This window comes from Apium graveolens, chromosome 9 (assembly GCF_009905375.1).
Source record: "Apium graveolens cultivar Ventura chromosome 9, ASM990537v1, whole genome shotgun sequence".
In the NCBI taxonomy this organism is placed as follows: domain Eukaryota; kingdom Viridiplantae; phylum Streptophyta; class Magnoliopsida; order Apiales; family Apiaceae; genus Apium; species Apium graveolens.
The window spans coordinates 253,448,039-253,465,913 of NC_133655.1; the positions used below are offsets into that span (position 1 = coordinate 253,448,039).

The 17,875-nt window shown below is 35.8% G+C and overlaps 3 protein-coding genes and 1 non-coding gene across 5 annotated transcripts; 3 read left to right on the forward strand and 1 right to left on the reverse strand.

Annotated features, from left to right (window-relative positions):
- Positions 1 to 2,546: 2,546 nt before the first annotated feature.
- Positions 2,547 to 2,653, forward strand: LOC141688723 (small nucleolar RNA R71). Its single transcript, XR_012562156.1, has one exon. It is a non-coding gene; the product is annotated as a small nucleolar RNA R71 (small nucleolar RNA).
- Positions 2,654 to 5,504: 2,851 nt separating this feature from the next.
- On the forward strand, positions 5,505 to 5,948 carry LOC141686169 (uncharacterized). Its single transcript, XM_074491221.1, has one exon. The coding sequence runs from the start codon at positions 5,505 to 5,507 to the stop codon at positions 5,946 to 5,948; it is 444 nt and encodes a 147-aa protein (XP_074347322.1).
- Positions 5,949 to 8,990: 3,042 nt separating this feature from the next.
- LOC141682935 (MACPF domain-containing protein At1g14780-like) lies at positions 8,991 to 13,123 on the forward strand. Its single transcript, XM_074487621.1, has 8 exons — positions 8,991 to 9,486; positions 9,575 to 9,816; positions 10,820 to 11,006; positions 11,113 to 11,187; positions 11,439 to 11,622; positions 11,716 to 11,885; positions 12,016 to 12,080; positions 12,340 to 13,123. The coding sequence occupies exons 1-8, from the start codon at positions 9,244 to 9,246 to the stop codon at positions 12,962 to 12,964; spliced, it is 1,791 nt and encodes a 596-aa protein (XP_074343722.1). The 5' UTR covers positions 8,991 to 9,243; the 3' UTR covers positions 12,965 to 13,123.
- Positions 13,124 to 13,864: 741 nt separating this feature from the next.
- LOC141684711 (uncharacterized) lies at positions 13,865 to 17,624 on the reverse strand. Of its 2 annotated transcripts, XR_012560663.1 has the most exons (8): positions 16,989 to 17,624; positions 16,156 to 16,242; positions 15,986 to 16,030; positions 15,771 to 15,866; positions 15,522 to 15,623; positions 14,626 to 14,780; positions 14,275 to 14,549; positions 13,865 to 14,104 (listed from the first exon to the last, which is right to left on the reverse strand). XR_012560663.1 is itself a non-coding variant. In XM_074489804.1 (7 exons), the coding sequence occupies exons 1-7, from the start codon at positions 17,559 to 17,561 to the stop codon at positions 14,468 to 14,470; spliced, it is 1,140 nt and encodes a 379-aa protein (XP_074345905.1). In that variant the 5' UTR covers positions 17,562 to 17,624; the 3' UTR covers positions 14,141 to 14,467. The 2 variants fall into 2 exon arrangements, 1 of the variants encoding a protein (XP_074345905.1); XM_074489804.1 differs by lacking the exon at positions 13,865 to 14,104 and having other exon boundaries at positions 14,141 to 14,549.
- Between the last annotated feature and the right edge of the window lie 251 nt (positions 17,625 to 17,875).

Here is a 17,875-nt window from a genome sequence, read left to right on the forward strand (position 1 = left end):
TGGCCAATCATGTCAGAAAAGATGGCCATCATACATCACTGAAATGTGGTTAGTGCACCACACAGGCCGAAAGAAACTCGTCTAAAGGCGAATGTACAGAATGGACAAGTGAAGGTAGTTTTCTCCTGATCTTCTGGAGTGATACAAATTTGGTTGTAACCCGAATAACCATCCAGAAGACAATAGTACTCATGACCAGCCAACCTGTCAAGCATCTGATCAATGAAGGGCAGGGGAAAGTGATCCTTTCTAGTGGCTTTGTTCAGCTTCCTATAGTCCATACAGACTCTCCACACCGTGATTGTTCTTGTAGGAATAAGCTTATTCTTCTCATTTGCTATCACAGTAATACCACCTTTTTTTGGTATAAATTAAACCGGGCTTATCCATGAACTGCCAGAGATAGGATAAATGATCCCTGCATCTAGCCACTTCATAATTTCCTTCTTTACTACTTCCTTCATGATTGGATTAAGTCTTCTTTGCTGCTCGACTGTAGGCTTACTACCTTCTTCTAATAGAATTTTATGCATGCAGTAAGAAGGGCTGATTCCCTTGATATTTGCTATTGTCCATCCAATTACCGATTTAAACTCTCTTAGAATTCTCAAAAGCTTTTCCTCATCGCTACCTGAAAGGTCAGATGCAATAATGACAGGCAGAGTAGATGCATCACCTAAAAAAGTATACCTCAAATGTTCAGTTAAAGGCTTAAGCTCAAGCGTAGGAGCTTTCTCAATAGAAGGCTTGAGGCGTTTAGGAGCTTTGTTCAATTCATCCATTCCAAGAGATTCAAAAGGCATATCAATCTTCCTTTTTCCAGGGAGAAGCATTCAAATATTGTAATCGCTCATCACCTTCATCATCTTCGCTATCCGAATTTCCCAACAAGGCTTTTTCTAAGGCATCATACATTAGCAATTGATCAAGTTCCGATGTGACCACTGAATCAACCAACTCCACTTTTAAGCACTCCTCGTTATCAGTAGGAAATTTCATAGCATTGAACACATTGAAAGTTATATCCTGATCCAACACTCGTATTGTAAGCTCACCCTTCTGTACATCAATCAAGGTTCGGCCAGTTGCCAAGAAAGGCCTTCCCAAGATTATGGGAATCTTCTTATCCTCCTCGAAATCAAGAATGACGAAATCAGCAGGGAAGATGAGTTTATCCACCTTGACCAAGACATCCTCCACAATACCTCTCGGATATGTAATAGAACGGTCGGCCAACTGCAAGGTCATGTAAGTTGTTTTGGGATCAGGTAAGTCCAATTACTTGAAGATTGACAAAGGCATCAGATTGTTGCTAGATCCCAAGTCACATAAGCATATTTCAAAAGACACTTTCCTAATATTACATGGAATAGTAAAGCTTCCTGGATCCTTAAGCTTCAGAGACAACTTCTGCTGCAGCACAACACTGCATTCCTCAGTGAGAGCGACAGTCTCTAAATCATCTAACTTCACTTTTCGAGAGAGAATACCTTTCATAAACTTTGCATAACTAGGCATCTGCTCGAGAGCCTCAACGAAAGGTATGTTGATATGAAGTTTCTTGAACACCTCCAGAAACTTCTCGAATTGCTTGTCCAGCTTTTTCTTCTGCAGCCTCTTAGGAAAAGGCGGTGGAGGATAGATCTGTTTCTCCCCTGTATTACCCTCAGGCAGAGTGTACTCAACAGTAGTCTTTCTTGGTTCCACTTCTTCATCCAGCTGCTCTACTTCTTTCTCAGCTCCAGCTTTTTCAGCCAACTCTTGAGTTTGCTCGGGATTAGCAACCCTTCCAGACCTCAAAGTGATTGCCTTTACCTGCTCTTTAGCTTCCTTCTTCCCTGGCACTTCAGTGTCACTAGGTAGTGTACCAGGTTGACGATTTAGCAAGACATTGGCAATTTGCCCAATTTGATTTTCCAAGGTCTTGATAGAAACGGCTTGGCTCTTGCACATAAGCTTCAACTCCTCTAATTCAGATTTTTCATTAGTTTGTTGCAGCTGGAGTTGTTGTTTTGGTACATACTGCGGTTGCTGAAAACCAGGGGGTTGTACTGCTTAGCTGGATACTGCTGATAAGGCTGTTGAACCGCATTCTGAGCATTGCTCCAACTGAAATTAGGATGATTGCGGTTGTTTGGATGATAGTGGCTGGCACAGGTTGTTGTGGTCGCTGGAAGTTGCTCACGAACTGAGCTGATTTATTAGAAATTGTGCACTGATCAGTCTCATGGGCACCAGCACATAGCTCACAGACACTAGTGATTTGATTAACTCCATAATTAGCCAAAGTGTCCACCTTCATTGTCAAAGCCTTAAGTTGAGCAGCTTTAGCAGTTGTTGCGTCCAACTCCAGAATTCCTGCTATTTTTCCCTGAGTCGGTCTCTGGGAAGGATTCTGGTACTCATTAGCAGCCATCAGTTCAATAAGTTCATAAGCTTCATCATAGCTTTTAGCCCACAAGGCTCCTCCTGATGCTGCATCAAGCATGGGCCTAGAAGTAGGACCCAATTCATTGTAGAAATGGTTGATAATCATCCAATCAGGCATGCCATGGTGTGGGCACTTCCTTAGCATCTCCTTATATTGATCCCAAGCCTCACACAGAGATTCTCCAGTTTGCTGCGCGAATTGGATAAGAGCATTCCTGATTGCTGCAGTCTTCGCCATGAGAAAAAATTTAGTGAGAAACTTTTGAGCAAGATCTTTCCAAGTTGTGATAGACCCTGCCGGTAGAGAATGTAACCAGCACTTAGCTTTGTCCCTCAAAAAAATTGGGAAGAGTCGCAGCTTGATAGCATCTTCAGTCACACTATTGAACTTGAAAGTGTCGCAGATCTCGAAGAAATCCCTGATGTGCATATTGGGGTCTTCGGTAGGAGAACCCCCAAACTGAACTGAGTTCTGTATCATCTGGATCGTGCTTGACTTGATCTCAAAAGTGTTAGCCGGGATGGATGGTCTAATGATACTAGACTGAATGTCATTAATCTTAGGCTTAGAATAGTCCATCAAAGCCTTCAGATTTCCTGCTTGATCACCCATAGCTACTATAATTGGCTCTTCCACTTCCTCTTCTTCTTCTACCTTCTTTTCTTCCTCAAAAACTTTCCTACGAATTACCACAAGTTCTTCCTCGGCTTTATCCAGTATTCTCTTGCGAGTATGCGAACGCGTATGCATACACCCTCGCTAGATCACCTGAAATAAAACAAGGAAACAAATAAGTAACAATGTCCGAGTGAATGAACTTTAACGACCACTGATGGAAAGCACATAAACTAGTAATTAACACTGCAGTCCCCGGCAGCGGCGCCAAAAACTTGTTAGTCGCTAAACACGCGCTAATATTCACGCAAGTAAACGCGTTTGCAAGTAGTATAAGATATAAATCAGATTCGATCCCACAGAGACTGTATTGGTTAACTATCTAAATTACGCACCTAAGCAACAATGTATGGTTATTATTCGATGCTAAGACAATAACAAAGTGAGGATGTTTATAACTAAGAATTACGCTAACAATTATAACTAAGAGAATAAAATAGACTACATACACTATATTACAATTTAGCAAAAAAAAATAGACTGGATTAATATATATGACAAACATGGGATTCTAACTTCATTAAGTACTTCATTCAATAGTTTTATTATTCTCAACCTTAGCATGCAATGGTGATGACACTAATTAGATAACACAAAACTGATAAACGCCAACTTTCGTTGCGCGAGTACCATTCTACCAGACATCCACAAAAGTGATAGAAGCTGAATAGGCACCAATTATATTGAGACCCTATATGTCTAAAGAATCTGACAACATAACGGTATAAGCACAAGTTATCTATCTTGATTACATAGGGCAAGTAAGATGGGTAAAATTACCTACGAATCATGCATAACAATACATGAACCTATGCTAGCATGACAAGTTCTAAATCCTTAAATTCACTTTCGCTTCATTAAAAATTAACACGCTATCTTATAAGTTCGCGACGCTCATAAGACGAATAAGCACAACCATAACTAGGATATCATACAATCACCACACACTAAGGCATCAAACACTTTAACTAAAGAAATCCATAAATAAATTCGCTAGAACCCCACGATAACGATTAGCCCATAATCGAACTCATTGCCAACGTGGGTTCCAATGAAAACATGATATAGCAAATATAGTCTTTATACGAATAAATAAACCAAATTACGAACAAGAATATAGGTTCAACAAAACAAGAAACAAGCATCCAAATTACAACTCAAAACAAAGATTCACAAGAAAAAAATTAGATCGTCTTCGCCTTTGTTAAATTGTGACAAAAGGTCTCTTGCCGTTTTCTCCTTCCTCGATGTCTTGAAAACTCTGAATATCTGAATATCCCTTTGAAAAATGACCTAAGTTATGTTTATATAGCAGTCCATGCATTCCCAGGAGTCCAGAATTCGAATTGCACAAGAATCATGATTTTTAAATCCCGACCCAGCGCGGGCGCGCGCTTCACCAGCGCGGGCGCGCTGACTTTCTTTTCCCCCGGCGCGGCCGCGCGCAATACCAGCGCAATACCAGCGCGGGCGCGCATGCCTTCTGCCAAAAATTCTTTTTTTCTTTTCTTTATTCCTTGCAGCTTCGAGCCAGTCTTTCAAGCTTTTATTCCAACACATCCTAAACACCATATTAATATCAAAATAATGTTAATTCACCCGATTCATAAAGTAAAGCCTGAAATGCAAAAATACTTGAAAACACGTTAAAACAAAAATCACTTTAGTACAAATACATCAACTCAAATCTTATTAGAGCATAAATAAGTGTCATAAATGTCACTTAACAGATGATAACAACCCGTTTATAACATCAAATGTCCAGGGTTTAGAGAACCGTAAAGTTAGTGACTTAATGTCTATGAAATACAGGGCTTGGGAAGAAGAAATCTTACGGGACATGTTTAACGTGCGTGATCAACAGTGCATAAGAAGTGTCCCTCTAAATGAAAATCAAGATGAGGATACAGTGTATTGGGGTAAAGAGGTGTATGGACAGTACACGGTTCGTAGAGCGTATAGAATGTTGCAGGAGCAAAAGCATATTTGGAGGCCTCATGATCAGAATAGCATGTGGCGTAAGACTTGAAGGATAAAAGCCCCGCCTAAGGTTTTAAACTTCATGTGGAGGGCTCTCTCTAATTGTCTCCCTACTATGATGATGTTGATGCATAAAAAGGTGGAGGTGCATCCTTTGTGTCAGCTGTGCAGAAGTGGAGAGGAAACAGTTGATCATATCTTATGTGTGTAGCTCAGAGAAGCGTGCAGAGGTGGCCACTATTTGCTGGTTCATATGGAAAGCTGGGGACGAACTCATTTGGAACAGGAAGTACACTCGATTGAATGTTGTGATTGCAAAAGCCAAACAATTTCTTCTACAATAGAATATAGCCCAGCGAAAGAAAACACACTACCAATTTTCATATTTTATGGAAGGAGATGGTAATGAGCACCACAGATGGATTATATAAAGAACTCGGTGGACGCAGCAATATTGACAGAGTTTAATGCTTCAGGAATGGGTCTGGTCATGAGGAATGACAAGGGAGAGTTAATTATAGCAAGGACAAAATGCAACATGGGCATGGTGTCGGTTAACATGACGGAGGCATTGGCTATAAAGGAGGTTCTCAGTTGGATCAAGAGTGAGGACCGGAACAACGTAGTGGTAGAATCGGATTGTTTAACGGCAATACAAGCTATTCGAAGTAAGGCAACACTAACGTCACCATTTGGGCAGGTTATACAAAGCTGCCGTGACATATTGCTAGGTTTAAACACAGTGTGTCTATTTTTTGTTAAACGGTCTGCCAATAAGGTGGCTCACGAGTTAGCTCGGTTGTCTTATTCTTTCCCTGATCGAGTTTTCGATAAAATCCGATTGGGGTTAATGATATATTGAGAAGTGAGTTATTGATTTAATAAAATCTCCTTGTTTGTAAAAAAAATATCGTGAGCATGCATGCTCTTTTTTTGATAATTAATCACATACATATATACGGGTTTCAAGTCCACTGCATTAATTAATTGAGTACGCATACTTTTTACCACTTAGCTACGAATAATACATTTATACACCGCAAAACCGTAAAATCAACAGATTAAACAAACGGTATGCTAAACTAAAACTGGTAGTACTATCTTTCTGCAGTTATATAATAATACAACTAACGATAACATTCACACTAATCGAGAATGACGCCCAAATAATTTAGTGGAAGGATATAGACATGTAAAATCGGATAATCAATTCGATTTTGAATCGGATCGATTTTGAATCGGATCAATTTTGGATCGGTTTCATTTTTGGATTATGATATAATCAAAGATCAGTATGATCGGATCAGATGTTATTCGGTTCCGGTCTTATGCGGATATAAAAGCAAATGAAATTCTGATAAAAATCGGATAAATTCAGTTCAGATTAAATTCGATTAAGATATTTTTGAATCATAATTTATTCATTTTTTTAATTTGATTGACTTAAAAAATATTTTTTTATTAAATATAGTACTTTTAATATAATATAATGTATTTTTAAAAAATATTACAATTCAATAATATCATCAAAAACATAAAATACTTTTAATATTGAATTTTACTTATTTCAGATCATATTTTTTGATAAATATGACTTGGTTTTGAGCAGTTCTAATTTATAATCGGATCTAGTATTCAGATCTTTTTTCATAAAATTTTCGGTTGAGATAATTTTCGGATCGATTTAATTTGATTTTCAAATATTTATCATATTATATAATTCAGATTTCGAATTGAATCTCAGTTTCGGATTCAGACCCATTTTGCTAGGTAAAAGGAGAATGGCTTAGCGTAGTATCGCTAGCAAAATTATATCCTAACAACATAAATAAGTTTAAATAGATCGATGCTATTAGGTGGATGACAGGGCGTGTTTTTGTAAACAAATTGAAGGTCAAAATGACCAATTCAATTTTGTTATAGCATTCTCAATAGAAAAATAAAATTTAAAAACATTTCCTCGTACCATTCACACTTACTTGTCCTCTATAATTTATGCCACTATGAAATTAATAACTTCACAACTGGTTATTTATCATTTTACTAAACTAAATTTAAAATATATTGAACTAAAATTTCTATTTATAAATTTTAAAAATGATTTAAACGTTAATTATTTTACACACCAGTTTAAAATCGAGTCGTGTCGAGCGTAATATTTTTTTTAAACGAGTCAAACCGAGTTTAATAACCGAGTCGAAAGTGATAATCAAACTCGGCTCGGAAATACGAGTTTGTTCACGAACAACTGAGTTGAGCCGAACTCGAGCCGAGTTGCCCGCTAATAATTTACATATATTTTTCAATCGACCAGTATTAAAGAATAATTTATAATTTTAGATGGTGTATCAAAATTAAATACTAGTCTTATCTTTACATCCACACTCTACACTTATTTTTTAATCTATATTATTTTATTTTTCAATATAAATTTTAGGAATATATCCAATTTTATTTTAATTTATTGAGATATTCGTAACTTTGGAAATCTGACATTACCTTTTAAACCGCCAAAGTCGAAATTATATTATATTTTAATATTTTACCTAAATTTCATTTATCTAAATTACAAGTTATTTAATGGCATTTACGAAAATGGGAAGAATTAGAGATGAATAGATCATTATAATAATGTTTGATAATTTTCTTACAGAAAAACTAATTATTGAATTTAGAAAGGTAAACAAATTTTTTAAAGTAGTTAAATTATAATAAATAATGAAAAAATGTACTAATAAAAATATTCAAGTGTTTAGCACTAGTTTATTTTTTGTAATATATACAAATTTTATCTAAGCCGAACCACGCCAGTTACTAAATCCGAGTCGAGTGCGAGCTAAACGAGATGGGTCAGAACCGAACAGAAGCTCAGCTCATTTGCTCATACGAGGTCATATTTATGTTCAAGATCTGAAACGAGCCGATCCTGAGTTTTATTTCGAAACGACCTGAACATGATTAAGCAGTCAATGGGTAATAAATGCCCCAAATGTCACTTTTTTGACTCAAATGATCCTCAATGTCATTTTGTGAAAAGTTTGCCCCTAATTATCATCCTATAACTCAGTTTCAATTCATGTTTTTGTTAAATATAAAAAACTCATTATCATTTAATGTCTTTAATAATAAAACACAACATAAAAATACGTTTTCAATTATTTTCAAATAATATTTTATATTTTCATATCTTTTTATTGGCTTTCAAAAATTTTAAAATTTTAAATTAATTTTTTAAAATTCAATCGTGGGCCCTAATTTTTTTTAACATTTTAGGGTTCATCAATTATCTTTTGGGTTTTAGAAATATTAAAAAATAAATTAATAAAAGATACACTGATTTAGGATTTAGGGTTCCTGGAGCCTAAACCCTAATTTAATCTAGGGCCCTATACCGTAGGAACCAAACTCTAATTATTCACCGTTTTTAATATTTTAGAGTTAACCAATTCTCAATTTGGGTTTTAAGAATATTAAAATAATTATAGATCTAAATAAAATCTGAAACAAAATACATGTTAGAATAAAGTTTAAAACTTGAAAATATAACATTATCTAGCATTTTTGGCAAAAAAATTAAAAAAAAACAAAAAAAAAGACAAAAACGCAAAATCAACGTGCGTTAACTTCAAAAACTAACTTTCAGGTAGCGTTTTGCCCCCACCTTAATATTAATTGAAGTTGCGTTTTTAATATTTTTTTTAAAAAAAAATCAAAACCAAACATGCAACTCCATTTTTCATTATAAAAGAAAAACATGACATAAAATTTCGTTTTAAAATGATATTTCAAACCATTTTTCACCAAAATAACATTAAGGGTTCACCGTCAAATTGTGACAAGGCCTAACACCGGTCAACGGGAGCCTGAAATAAAGTACATGAAAAAGAATGAAGCTTCCTTCTCTACCTGTACCCCTAAATGTTTTCTTCTTTTGTTGCGAAACCCCCCTACATGTTTCTGAGTAAACATATAAATACTATATTAGACTAGTACTATATACTAAGACATCAATTGTTTTACTTGCAAAGTATCATCAACCCAAGTCTCTCCTCTCATCCTGTTTCGTACAACACACTCCTAACGCAGTTTTTCTCATATTTCACCACCTGACTCTACTTAAGTTTGTATTAGTTGTGTCATCATATTGTTTTACGGAAATGACTCATAGTGATGCAATAGTAAGAAGTGCTCTTGACAGCCTTGGCAAAGGTTTTGATTTAACCTCAGATTTTCGACTCAAATACTGCAAAGGAAAAGACAGTTTAGTTAGTCTTACTCGAGATCAGACCAAGCAATTGTCTGTACCAGGTTTCGGAGAGTTTAATGATGTGTCAGCCGACATTAAATGTGGTAAAGGAGATCGAACTCGATATCAATCAGACATTCTTGATTTTAATCAAGTAAATGGTTCTCTTCTCTGTTACTAGTCCATCTGACTTTCGTTAACGTACTAGAAGTTCATTATATTTTTGTGTTGGTTAATTGTAGATGTCGGAATTCATGAACCAGAAATGCTCTGTTCCTGGAAAGATACCGTCGGGCTGGTTTAACTCCATGTTTGGTTTTGAAAGTGAATCATGGGAAAGTGATGCTGCAAAGACAAAATATTTAGGCTTAGATGGTTACTTTATATTGTTTTTCGACCTTCATATAAACAGATATCCTCTTCAACTTCTAGATGAGGTTCAAAATGCTGTTCCGTCTACCTGGGATCCATCTTCTCTTGCGAGGTATCCTTTATTTACTTTTCTTATGCTACATCTTTCATATGCACAACTTGATTTTAAAAAAAATTAAACTTAATGCTTTGCACAAGTCAGAAGCAATAAAGGGTGAATTAGTAGTAAGCATGAAACTAATACCTAATTACATTTGGAAGAGCTCTATGAAAAGATAGGTGGGTATCTGCCGAATGCTCAAGTTTGACCTTACCTGATCAAAAGACACGTAATTAACTACTTGTGGTGAATAAATCATTAACTATAAGAGCTTACATATTGTATGGTTAAGCTCATTCAAATATTGTGTATCGTCTTATATACTGTTTCTTAACCACAATTCAGGACAACTTTACAAATGGTCTCACATGGGAGATAAGAAATTCACTTGCAAGTATATAACATCGAGAACGGTCAGTTTGGACTTAATGACCCAGATATCTAAATGAATGGCATGCATTGTTTTGTCATTTTTGTCGCATGAAATTCAATATGGTTAGTTGTTGGAAAAGTTAGATACGTTCAAAATGTCAAAAGAAACTATCCTCTCTTCCTCTTACTGATGGATGAAAGTAGGTCTGATTGCTCCCATTGCACACCATTTTGGGCTAGGGTCAAGGTAAAATTTATGAACCACCTACTAATTGAAAGACTATCATTATACAAATTATATTACGAATTGACCATAGTGAAATATAAACATCAACAAAATAACTTCCTTTATCCCAATAATATACAACTCTTTGTTGATGACCATGTTTTAAAGTGTTAGATGTTTTAATTTTTTGCAATAACAGCAAAAGAGGAACATACAGAATTTTGATTGTGACTAACACACAAGTCTTTTGTGTATTATGTATAATTCAGTAATAATGTAAAAAGCATTTGAAAATTTCAGTGAAATTGTAAAAAAAATTGGAAAATCAAAAGAAATGGATTCTCTTCATGTATACCGTCTTAAATTGTTCAATATATCAATAAGAATCTAACAGAAAAATACTTTGATGTTTCACAGGTTCATAGAGACATATGGGACTCACATAATAGTAGGACTGGGAATAGGAGGACAAGACACAATAGTGGTAAGGCAAGATAAATCATCAAACTTGGAGGCATCCGAACTAAAAAAGAATCTTTATGAACTCGGAGATCAGTTGTTTAATGGGACTTGCACCTTCACTCCCAAAGATCAAAAGCACAAGGTTATTTGTTGTAATAGCTTACTTTTAATGTTTACTGCATAATATTTCCACATTACTCTTACAATATTAAAGGTTTAAACTAATTAGCTACCTTTGATAAATTCAGGCTGCGCCAGCTTTTAATGTCTTTGATCATCAGTCACCATATATAGATAACTTATCATCGGTCAAGACAAAGAATGTAAGTTGGATTCTCATCACTTGTTGGCATGCATGACTTTCCAAAGAAGCTTTGTGTTTGGAAAAAACTCTGATTGTTACTCCTGCAAATTATCTTCTGAATCATATCTTGATTGTAAACAAAAGATGTGAATTATATTAAATTGTACTCTATCACAAGTCATCTTTTGTTATAATTTTTTTGTTAATGGATGCATTTTTGTTGTCACTGTTATCCTTGGTATTGAAGAATATTATTTTGGTTGATTTCAGGGAATCAATGTAATCTGTTCAAAGAGGGGTGGAGATCTGTCAGCAATGACACATTCTGAATGGTTATTAACAGTTCCAATAATGCCGGATGCTATTCAGTTTAACTTCATTCCAATCACCTCTCTCCTTAAGGGAATCCCAGGCAACGGCTTCTTATCACATGCTATTAACCTTTATCTTCGTTGTAAGTTTCTTTTACTTCACAAACATTTGGAAAACAGAAATATCAGAGTAATTCAACTACTAAGCACATGTACTTGTAAATTTGGATGTACAGATAAACCACCATTGGCAGATTTAAAGTATTTTTTGGACTTCCAATCTCATAAAACTTGGGCTCCAATTCACAGTGAACTAACTCTAGGACCAGCCTCAAGTAGAGCGCCTTCTGATCCTTCTCTCGAGTTTAACTTAATGGGACCCAAGTTGTACGTAAACACCACTCAGGTACGCATAGCACACTTCTTGGTATCATTCCTTTATTAATTCCTGATCTCCGGTTTTTCACTTGTGTTGTAAATGGATTCTATCAGAGTTCTTCAAACTGCAACTACTAAGAAAATTCTTATACAATCAGGTTACAGTCGATCAGAGACCAATCACAGGAATGCGGTTGTATCTGGAGGGAATGAAATGCAATAGGTATTAATTAGCATCTTAATCTCAATACGTAATATCTTACAGTACTTAAGGATTTGTTGATAGTCTAGTGCACTGGCAAGACTCCTTCCCTTCATTCCCCCCTCCCGGTGTACTTGAAAATTAAATTCATTTAGAAATTTATGTAATCCAATGGAGTGGATCATGTTTTCACTGAAGTTGTGACAATATACAGTTGTAACAGTTCAGAAGACATGACCAAAACATTAATAAAGAAATTTAATTTTACTTTATTGTGCAGGCTAGCCATACACCTCCAGCATTTAGCAAACACACCACAGTTCCTCCAGAACAGGTTCGTTGATACCCATTTCTGGCGTGGATCTGAAGATTTCCTATCTGATGGATACTTGGAGCCAATCCAATGGAAAAATTTCTCTCATATAAGCACAGCCCCTGTGAAATATGATCCGAATTGGAGCACAAAAGGAGAAAATGTCACATTCATTGTCACCGGAACTCAACTTCATGTTGTAAAATATGAAAATTCCAAGACTGCATTGCATCTTCGACTTCTTTATTCCAAGGTTTCGGATTCATACATTGTACAATCAAAGTGGATGCAGTGTCAATCAGATGTTTCTCAGAAGTCGGGATTCTTCTCTGCAATAAGCCAAACAATTATCTTAGGTGGAATCTCTGATAAAGAAGATACGAAAAAGTTAGTGATAGACTCGAGTGTGTATCCAAGTGGACCACCGGTGGCAGTGCAGACGAAGAAGCTTTTGAAGTTTGTAGATATATCGGAGTTATGTAGTGGGCCTTCGGACAGTCCAGGACATTGGTTGGTCACTGCAGCCAAGTTGCAGTTAGAGAAAGGGAAGATTTGCATGCATGTCAAATTCTCCTTGTTAAACATTTCGTAGTTGTAGGCAAAATGATGAGGAAGAAATTCTCAGTTTACCTTGCAAACTCTTGTACATAAATCGATAGAGTGTTTTAACTTTTAAGGTACACTTTAAAGAAGAAAGTGTTTGCTGTACCATAAAGTCTAGCAATTGAACAAACTCAAGATTTCAAGTGTACTCATGTGGAAATGTCTTCTTTATCAGTTCTTGATTACTGCTATATTATTATGGACTGGAAAAATGATAGATTCGGCTTAAGCATATGATTTTTTTTTCCTTTCATGTTGGTTTTAGCTATTCCTATTAATGCCAAAAACACAAAGTGAATGCATTCAATTGGTAAACCCTCTCTAGGATATGTTTGTAGATCGGGGTTCAGGCTGCAGTGTACACATAATTCAGGATATACAGCTGCTTCGCGACAAGGCTTAATCCTGTATAGCTTATATAAACACCATACTACAAGTCTGCAATTGCTCCAAAACTTTTGCATTCACACATCTTACACGAATAAGCTCCAGGGAAATGAACTTGTGAAACCATAAGTTTCTGATAGCATCTGTGCTGCTAAACTACAATCCTGATGCAATCGTTATTTGGCATTCTTAACAGTTATTTAGCATGATTATATACATCCCCAAACTATAAATTCAGTCGGATATATATCCCGTATGGGCCACAAATCGTAATCGTACGTCCCTTTCTAGCATATTTATGATCTGATTCTTAATAATTCTGATCCATTTTTGTTCTTTGTATCAGTATGGTGGTATAACTTCCAAAGCTCTAGATCGAGCAATGCCTTTTCTTAGTAATTCAAGCAGTTGTTTTTCTTTCCATTTCTAAGTGCCTCAGCCACTGCACTTGAGTGTATGATCATCCTAAAAAATGTTCCCGGGCATAACAAGAAAAAAAGGGTACACAAGGACAATACAGAGGACTTGATTAAGCAAGCACTTGGTCCATACCATTCCAATTAACAAAAACACGAATAACAATTTTCTATTATGAAGCTATGAGCAATCATCATTCGATATTGGAAGATGGCTTTTAACGCATTGTTGAGGCTGCTGATTCGGAAGCTTTAGCTTTGGCCTTTTATGCTCTAACCTTTCTTTGCGACAATATCAGTCTTCTCAGCACATGCCAAGACAAACTCTGCATCAACTTCTCAAAACTTTATACTACTAAAAATATAAGTATTTTTCTAGTTTTATTCAGCTACAGGCTACTCAACAAAAGAGAAGAAAGCCCGTCTCTTTCTTAGGCTTGTCGACAGAGATTTATGAAATTAGTTTATAGATCAAAACACTGGGAACACACCTCACCTTTGTTTGTGTGATGAATATCCACAAAGTACATTGAGAAGAAAAAATTGTAAAATTAACAACTCCCAAGGGCTTTTGGACCTTCACAAATACCAAAACCAAGCATGTCTTCTTTGCAATTGTCGGCAATGATCTCATTGCTCATAAGATGGTAAGATCTTGCACCGGAAATGCCACTGGCAAAGTAAGTCAACTATAAAAGCAACTCTGCAATCTGGACAGCATTTAGAGCTGCTCCTTTGCGTATCTGATCACCGCAAACAAAGATGTCCAACCTGTTTTACATGTACCCTTTTAGTTTGTGGTTTCAACACACTACACAAAGCAGATATGTTAATTTGTTTTATTTACCCATAGTTTCCATCTTGAGAAACATCCCTACGTATTCTGCCAACTGCTACAGCATCTTTGTTTGAAACTTCTAATGGTGTGGGAAAGTGATTGGATGCTCGGTCATCAATAATCACCACTCCAGGTGCATTCTTCAGAATCTCTCTTGCCGTATCCTGGACATTAAAAACAATAGGATATACCTTTTAATTCATTTTTTTTGCCAAGTACTACTCTTTTCATTCACCACACCGCACCTATTTTTTTTTAGTATTTCTTACACAATTATTTCAATATCTTAATTCTACATTGCTAAAATGAAGGAGATATACTACACTCAATTGACTATTTAAAAAACTTTACACTTAAAGTTATTACGAGTAGCATTATAATGTAATCACGATATATCAGCTCAATTTGTATTATACAAACATAATCCGCCATACATGCTTCTCAACTTTTTAGCAAACAAATAAGTTAATGCGAAGAACCATGATTAGTACCATTGTGTATCAAAATAGAGAAAAATGAAAAAAAATTCCAACTAAATCCACCATTCTAAATAATGAATATACATATCAGCAATTAAAGAAATCTCAAAATGTAAGGGATTGTGGTCGGGAGGAATTTAATATATATCCAGTAAATTAAAATAATCAAATAGAAGTTTCAACTGCAACGTAATCATGGCAAAAAAAGGCACAGAGACATTGAAAACTAATTCATGAAGAACAGGGGCAGTTCACAAAAATTCAAGGCTCAGTTAAGACTTAAGGCAGTTCTCATCATTTTGTCACTACTTTTTTTGCGTTTATAAAAAATTATGGCCAGTGAATATCACTGAAAACCTATATCATAAGGAAAATAAAACACATTTTTCTACAAGCATTGTGGATAAATAGATTATTACAGAATACCTCATCCAGGGGATTCTCGAATTGAAGGTTTATACTCTCAGCATGTGCACGCATAACAGGAACGCGAATGCATGTCGCTGTAACTTTGATATTTGTGTCATTCTTTATCCTCAAAATTGAAAAAAAGGTAAAAAATTGTATTGTTATTCCAGAGTTTTCTTACCGACATCAACTAAAGAACTTCGACAGATGGTAAGAATTTTATAGAACATAATAGATAGAAATGAAAGATTAAATGTCGGTGGTTACCCAAATCTTCCTTGTTTCCTTCACCAACTTCATTTCTTCCTCATTATAACCATTCGAAAGAACAGGTGCATTGTGAGAGAAGAGATTAAAAGCATACTGCATGTTGAAAAATTAAAAAAAAAAACAAGTTAAGCAAGTAGACAAGACCACGCCATAGGTCATCACACAGTCAATTCACCTCCAAATGTAAGGAAATAAACAAATGATAGACAGACCTGTCGCTTAAAGATATTACAAGTTGGTGGTTTTCCTTCAAGGACCTATCATCAACAAATGAAGGAAAATAGACATTTAAAAAACCAAAGATACAGCATATCGAATCATTCAATACTGGATGAATCGAACATGAAATTCCAAAACACAAAAGTTTGGATTAAGAGGAAACCTCACGAGTCTGCTGCACAAGTTCTTCCATTGCTGCCGCACCAGCACCACTAGCTGCCTGGTACGTGCTAACAACCATACGTAATACCTGCAACATTCTCATGCCATGAGCAGTAGTCATGTTTGAAACATCTAATCTACTAGCTAAAAAGTTGAGACTCATTCTAAATTAAAAAGATAAAACTAAGATGAAATGAATAAAGGACATATAAGAAACAAATATTTGCAATAACAGTTTCAGAAAGAGCACGTCTCCTTAAATTTTATTTCTTTCTTCAGCAAATACAGGCCTCTACACTTACTTCATTTTTCTCTCTTTATGTATTGCCCTAAAAAGGCATATTCAGATCAAGGTTACAGAGTGACCGAGGATTTCAATTAATTATGTCCTCTAAAACATCTCAAACATAATTTCAGCATTGTTGTCAACAAAGATATCAGCTTTACTTACTGTTTATAAGCTAAAGCTGATAAAATGTACAGATAATTCAGCTCAGATAGATAATGCTGCAAGTTCAATGTGGGTTTAGAGAAGCGGACATTACTTCACTAACCAATTCGATAACTAAAATAACTCCATAGCTTAATAGTTAATACACCAAACTCTAACTCCCTTCTCTACCTAAAACATCGATCGAGAGAAGTACAGCTCACTAAAGCCCCTAGACACAATCAACCTCAATATATAAACATTAAACACCACATTTTAACAAATACCTAAACCATCAAATCAATAATTCACTTTTTAACATCAACAATTACGCAATCACTGGTAATATCCATAAAATGTCGTAAAATACACAATGTACTATCAATTCATAAGAAGTAATTCACCTTAGCTCTCTTATGAAGAGGCGTAACCGCCATCAAGCAAATAATAGTGGAACAATTCGGATTGGCAATAATCGCACCTTTCCCCAACTTAACATCCTTCATTGCTTCCGGATTAACTTCCGGAATAACCAAAGGCACATTCTCATCCATCCGAAAAGCCGAGCTATTATCAACCACAACCGTCCCACATTCCGCAGCAACAGGTCCAAATTTTTTACTAATACCACCACCAGCACTAAACAACGCAATGTCAACGCCGGAGAATGAGTTCTCGGTGAGCTCTTCTACGACGTATTCGACGTCTTCGAAGGTGAATTTCTTGCCGGCGGAGCGGCCGGAGGCGAGCATTTTGATGGAGGAGTAAGGGAAGTTACGGTCGGAGAGGACGGAGAGGAATTCCTGGCCGACGGCGCCGGTGACGCCGACGACGGCGATGGATGGGGCGTCTTTTTGGAGAGACATGTGGACAGTGAAAGGTGAAATTTTTGGAGTTGTTTTGGGACGGGGAGGGGAGAATTTGACGGCGGCGGCGCCGTGGAGGAGTTGATTTCCGGTGAGAGTTAGAGAGTTCATTTTGGGGATTTGCGGGGAGAGTTGGTAGGGTTTTGCAGAGAATCGTTGTTTTAATATGTACTAACTAGATTATTTCCCCACGGATAACCGATTATATTATAATTATTTTTTAAAGAATTATTTTTTAAAGAATTATTTTGAAGAGTAAAGTTCTATGGAGTCCACTTTAATTGGAGTTCTCGGAGTCCATATATGTTCTACAAGTAAAATATAGCTTAAAATATTGCAAAACATATTATTTTTCGACAAACATCACTATTCTATCAAAAATCTTGTAGATTGCATACATTTTACAAGCAGAACATTGCAAAAAT

Bases quoted from the DNA above. Each gene is read 5' to 3' on its own strand.
- LOC141684711 (XM_074489804.1), bottom strand. From the start codon at position 17,561: ATGAACTCTCTAACTCTCACCGGAAATCAACTCCTCCACGGCGCCGCC. The intron at 16,031-16,155 runs GTTTCCTCTTAA...TGTTGATGATAG, and splicing joins TTGTGCAGCAGACTCGTGAG to GTCCTTGAAGGAAAACCACC. The intron at 15,624-15,770 runs GTAACCACCGAC...TTGAGGATAAAG, and splicing joins AGGAAACAAGGAAGATTTGG to AATGACACAAATATCAAAGT.
- LOC141682935 (XM_074487621.1), top strand. From the start codon at position 9,244: ATGACTCATAGTGATGCAATAGTAAGAAGTGCTCTTGACAGCCTTGGC. The intron at 9,487-9,574 runs GTAAATGGTTCT...GGTTAATTGTAG, and splicing joins ACATTCTTGATTTTAATCAA to ATGTCGGAATTCATGAACCA. The intron at 11,623-11,715 runs GTAAGTTTCTTT...TTGGATGTACAG, and splicing joins TATTAACCTTTATCTTCGTT to ATAAACCACCATTGGCAGAT.
- LOC141686169 (XM_074491221.1), top strand. From the start codon at position 5,505: ATGGATTATATAAAGAACTCGGTGGACGCAGCAATATTGACAGAGTTT.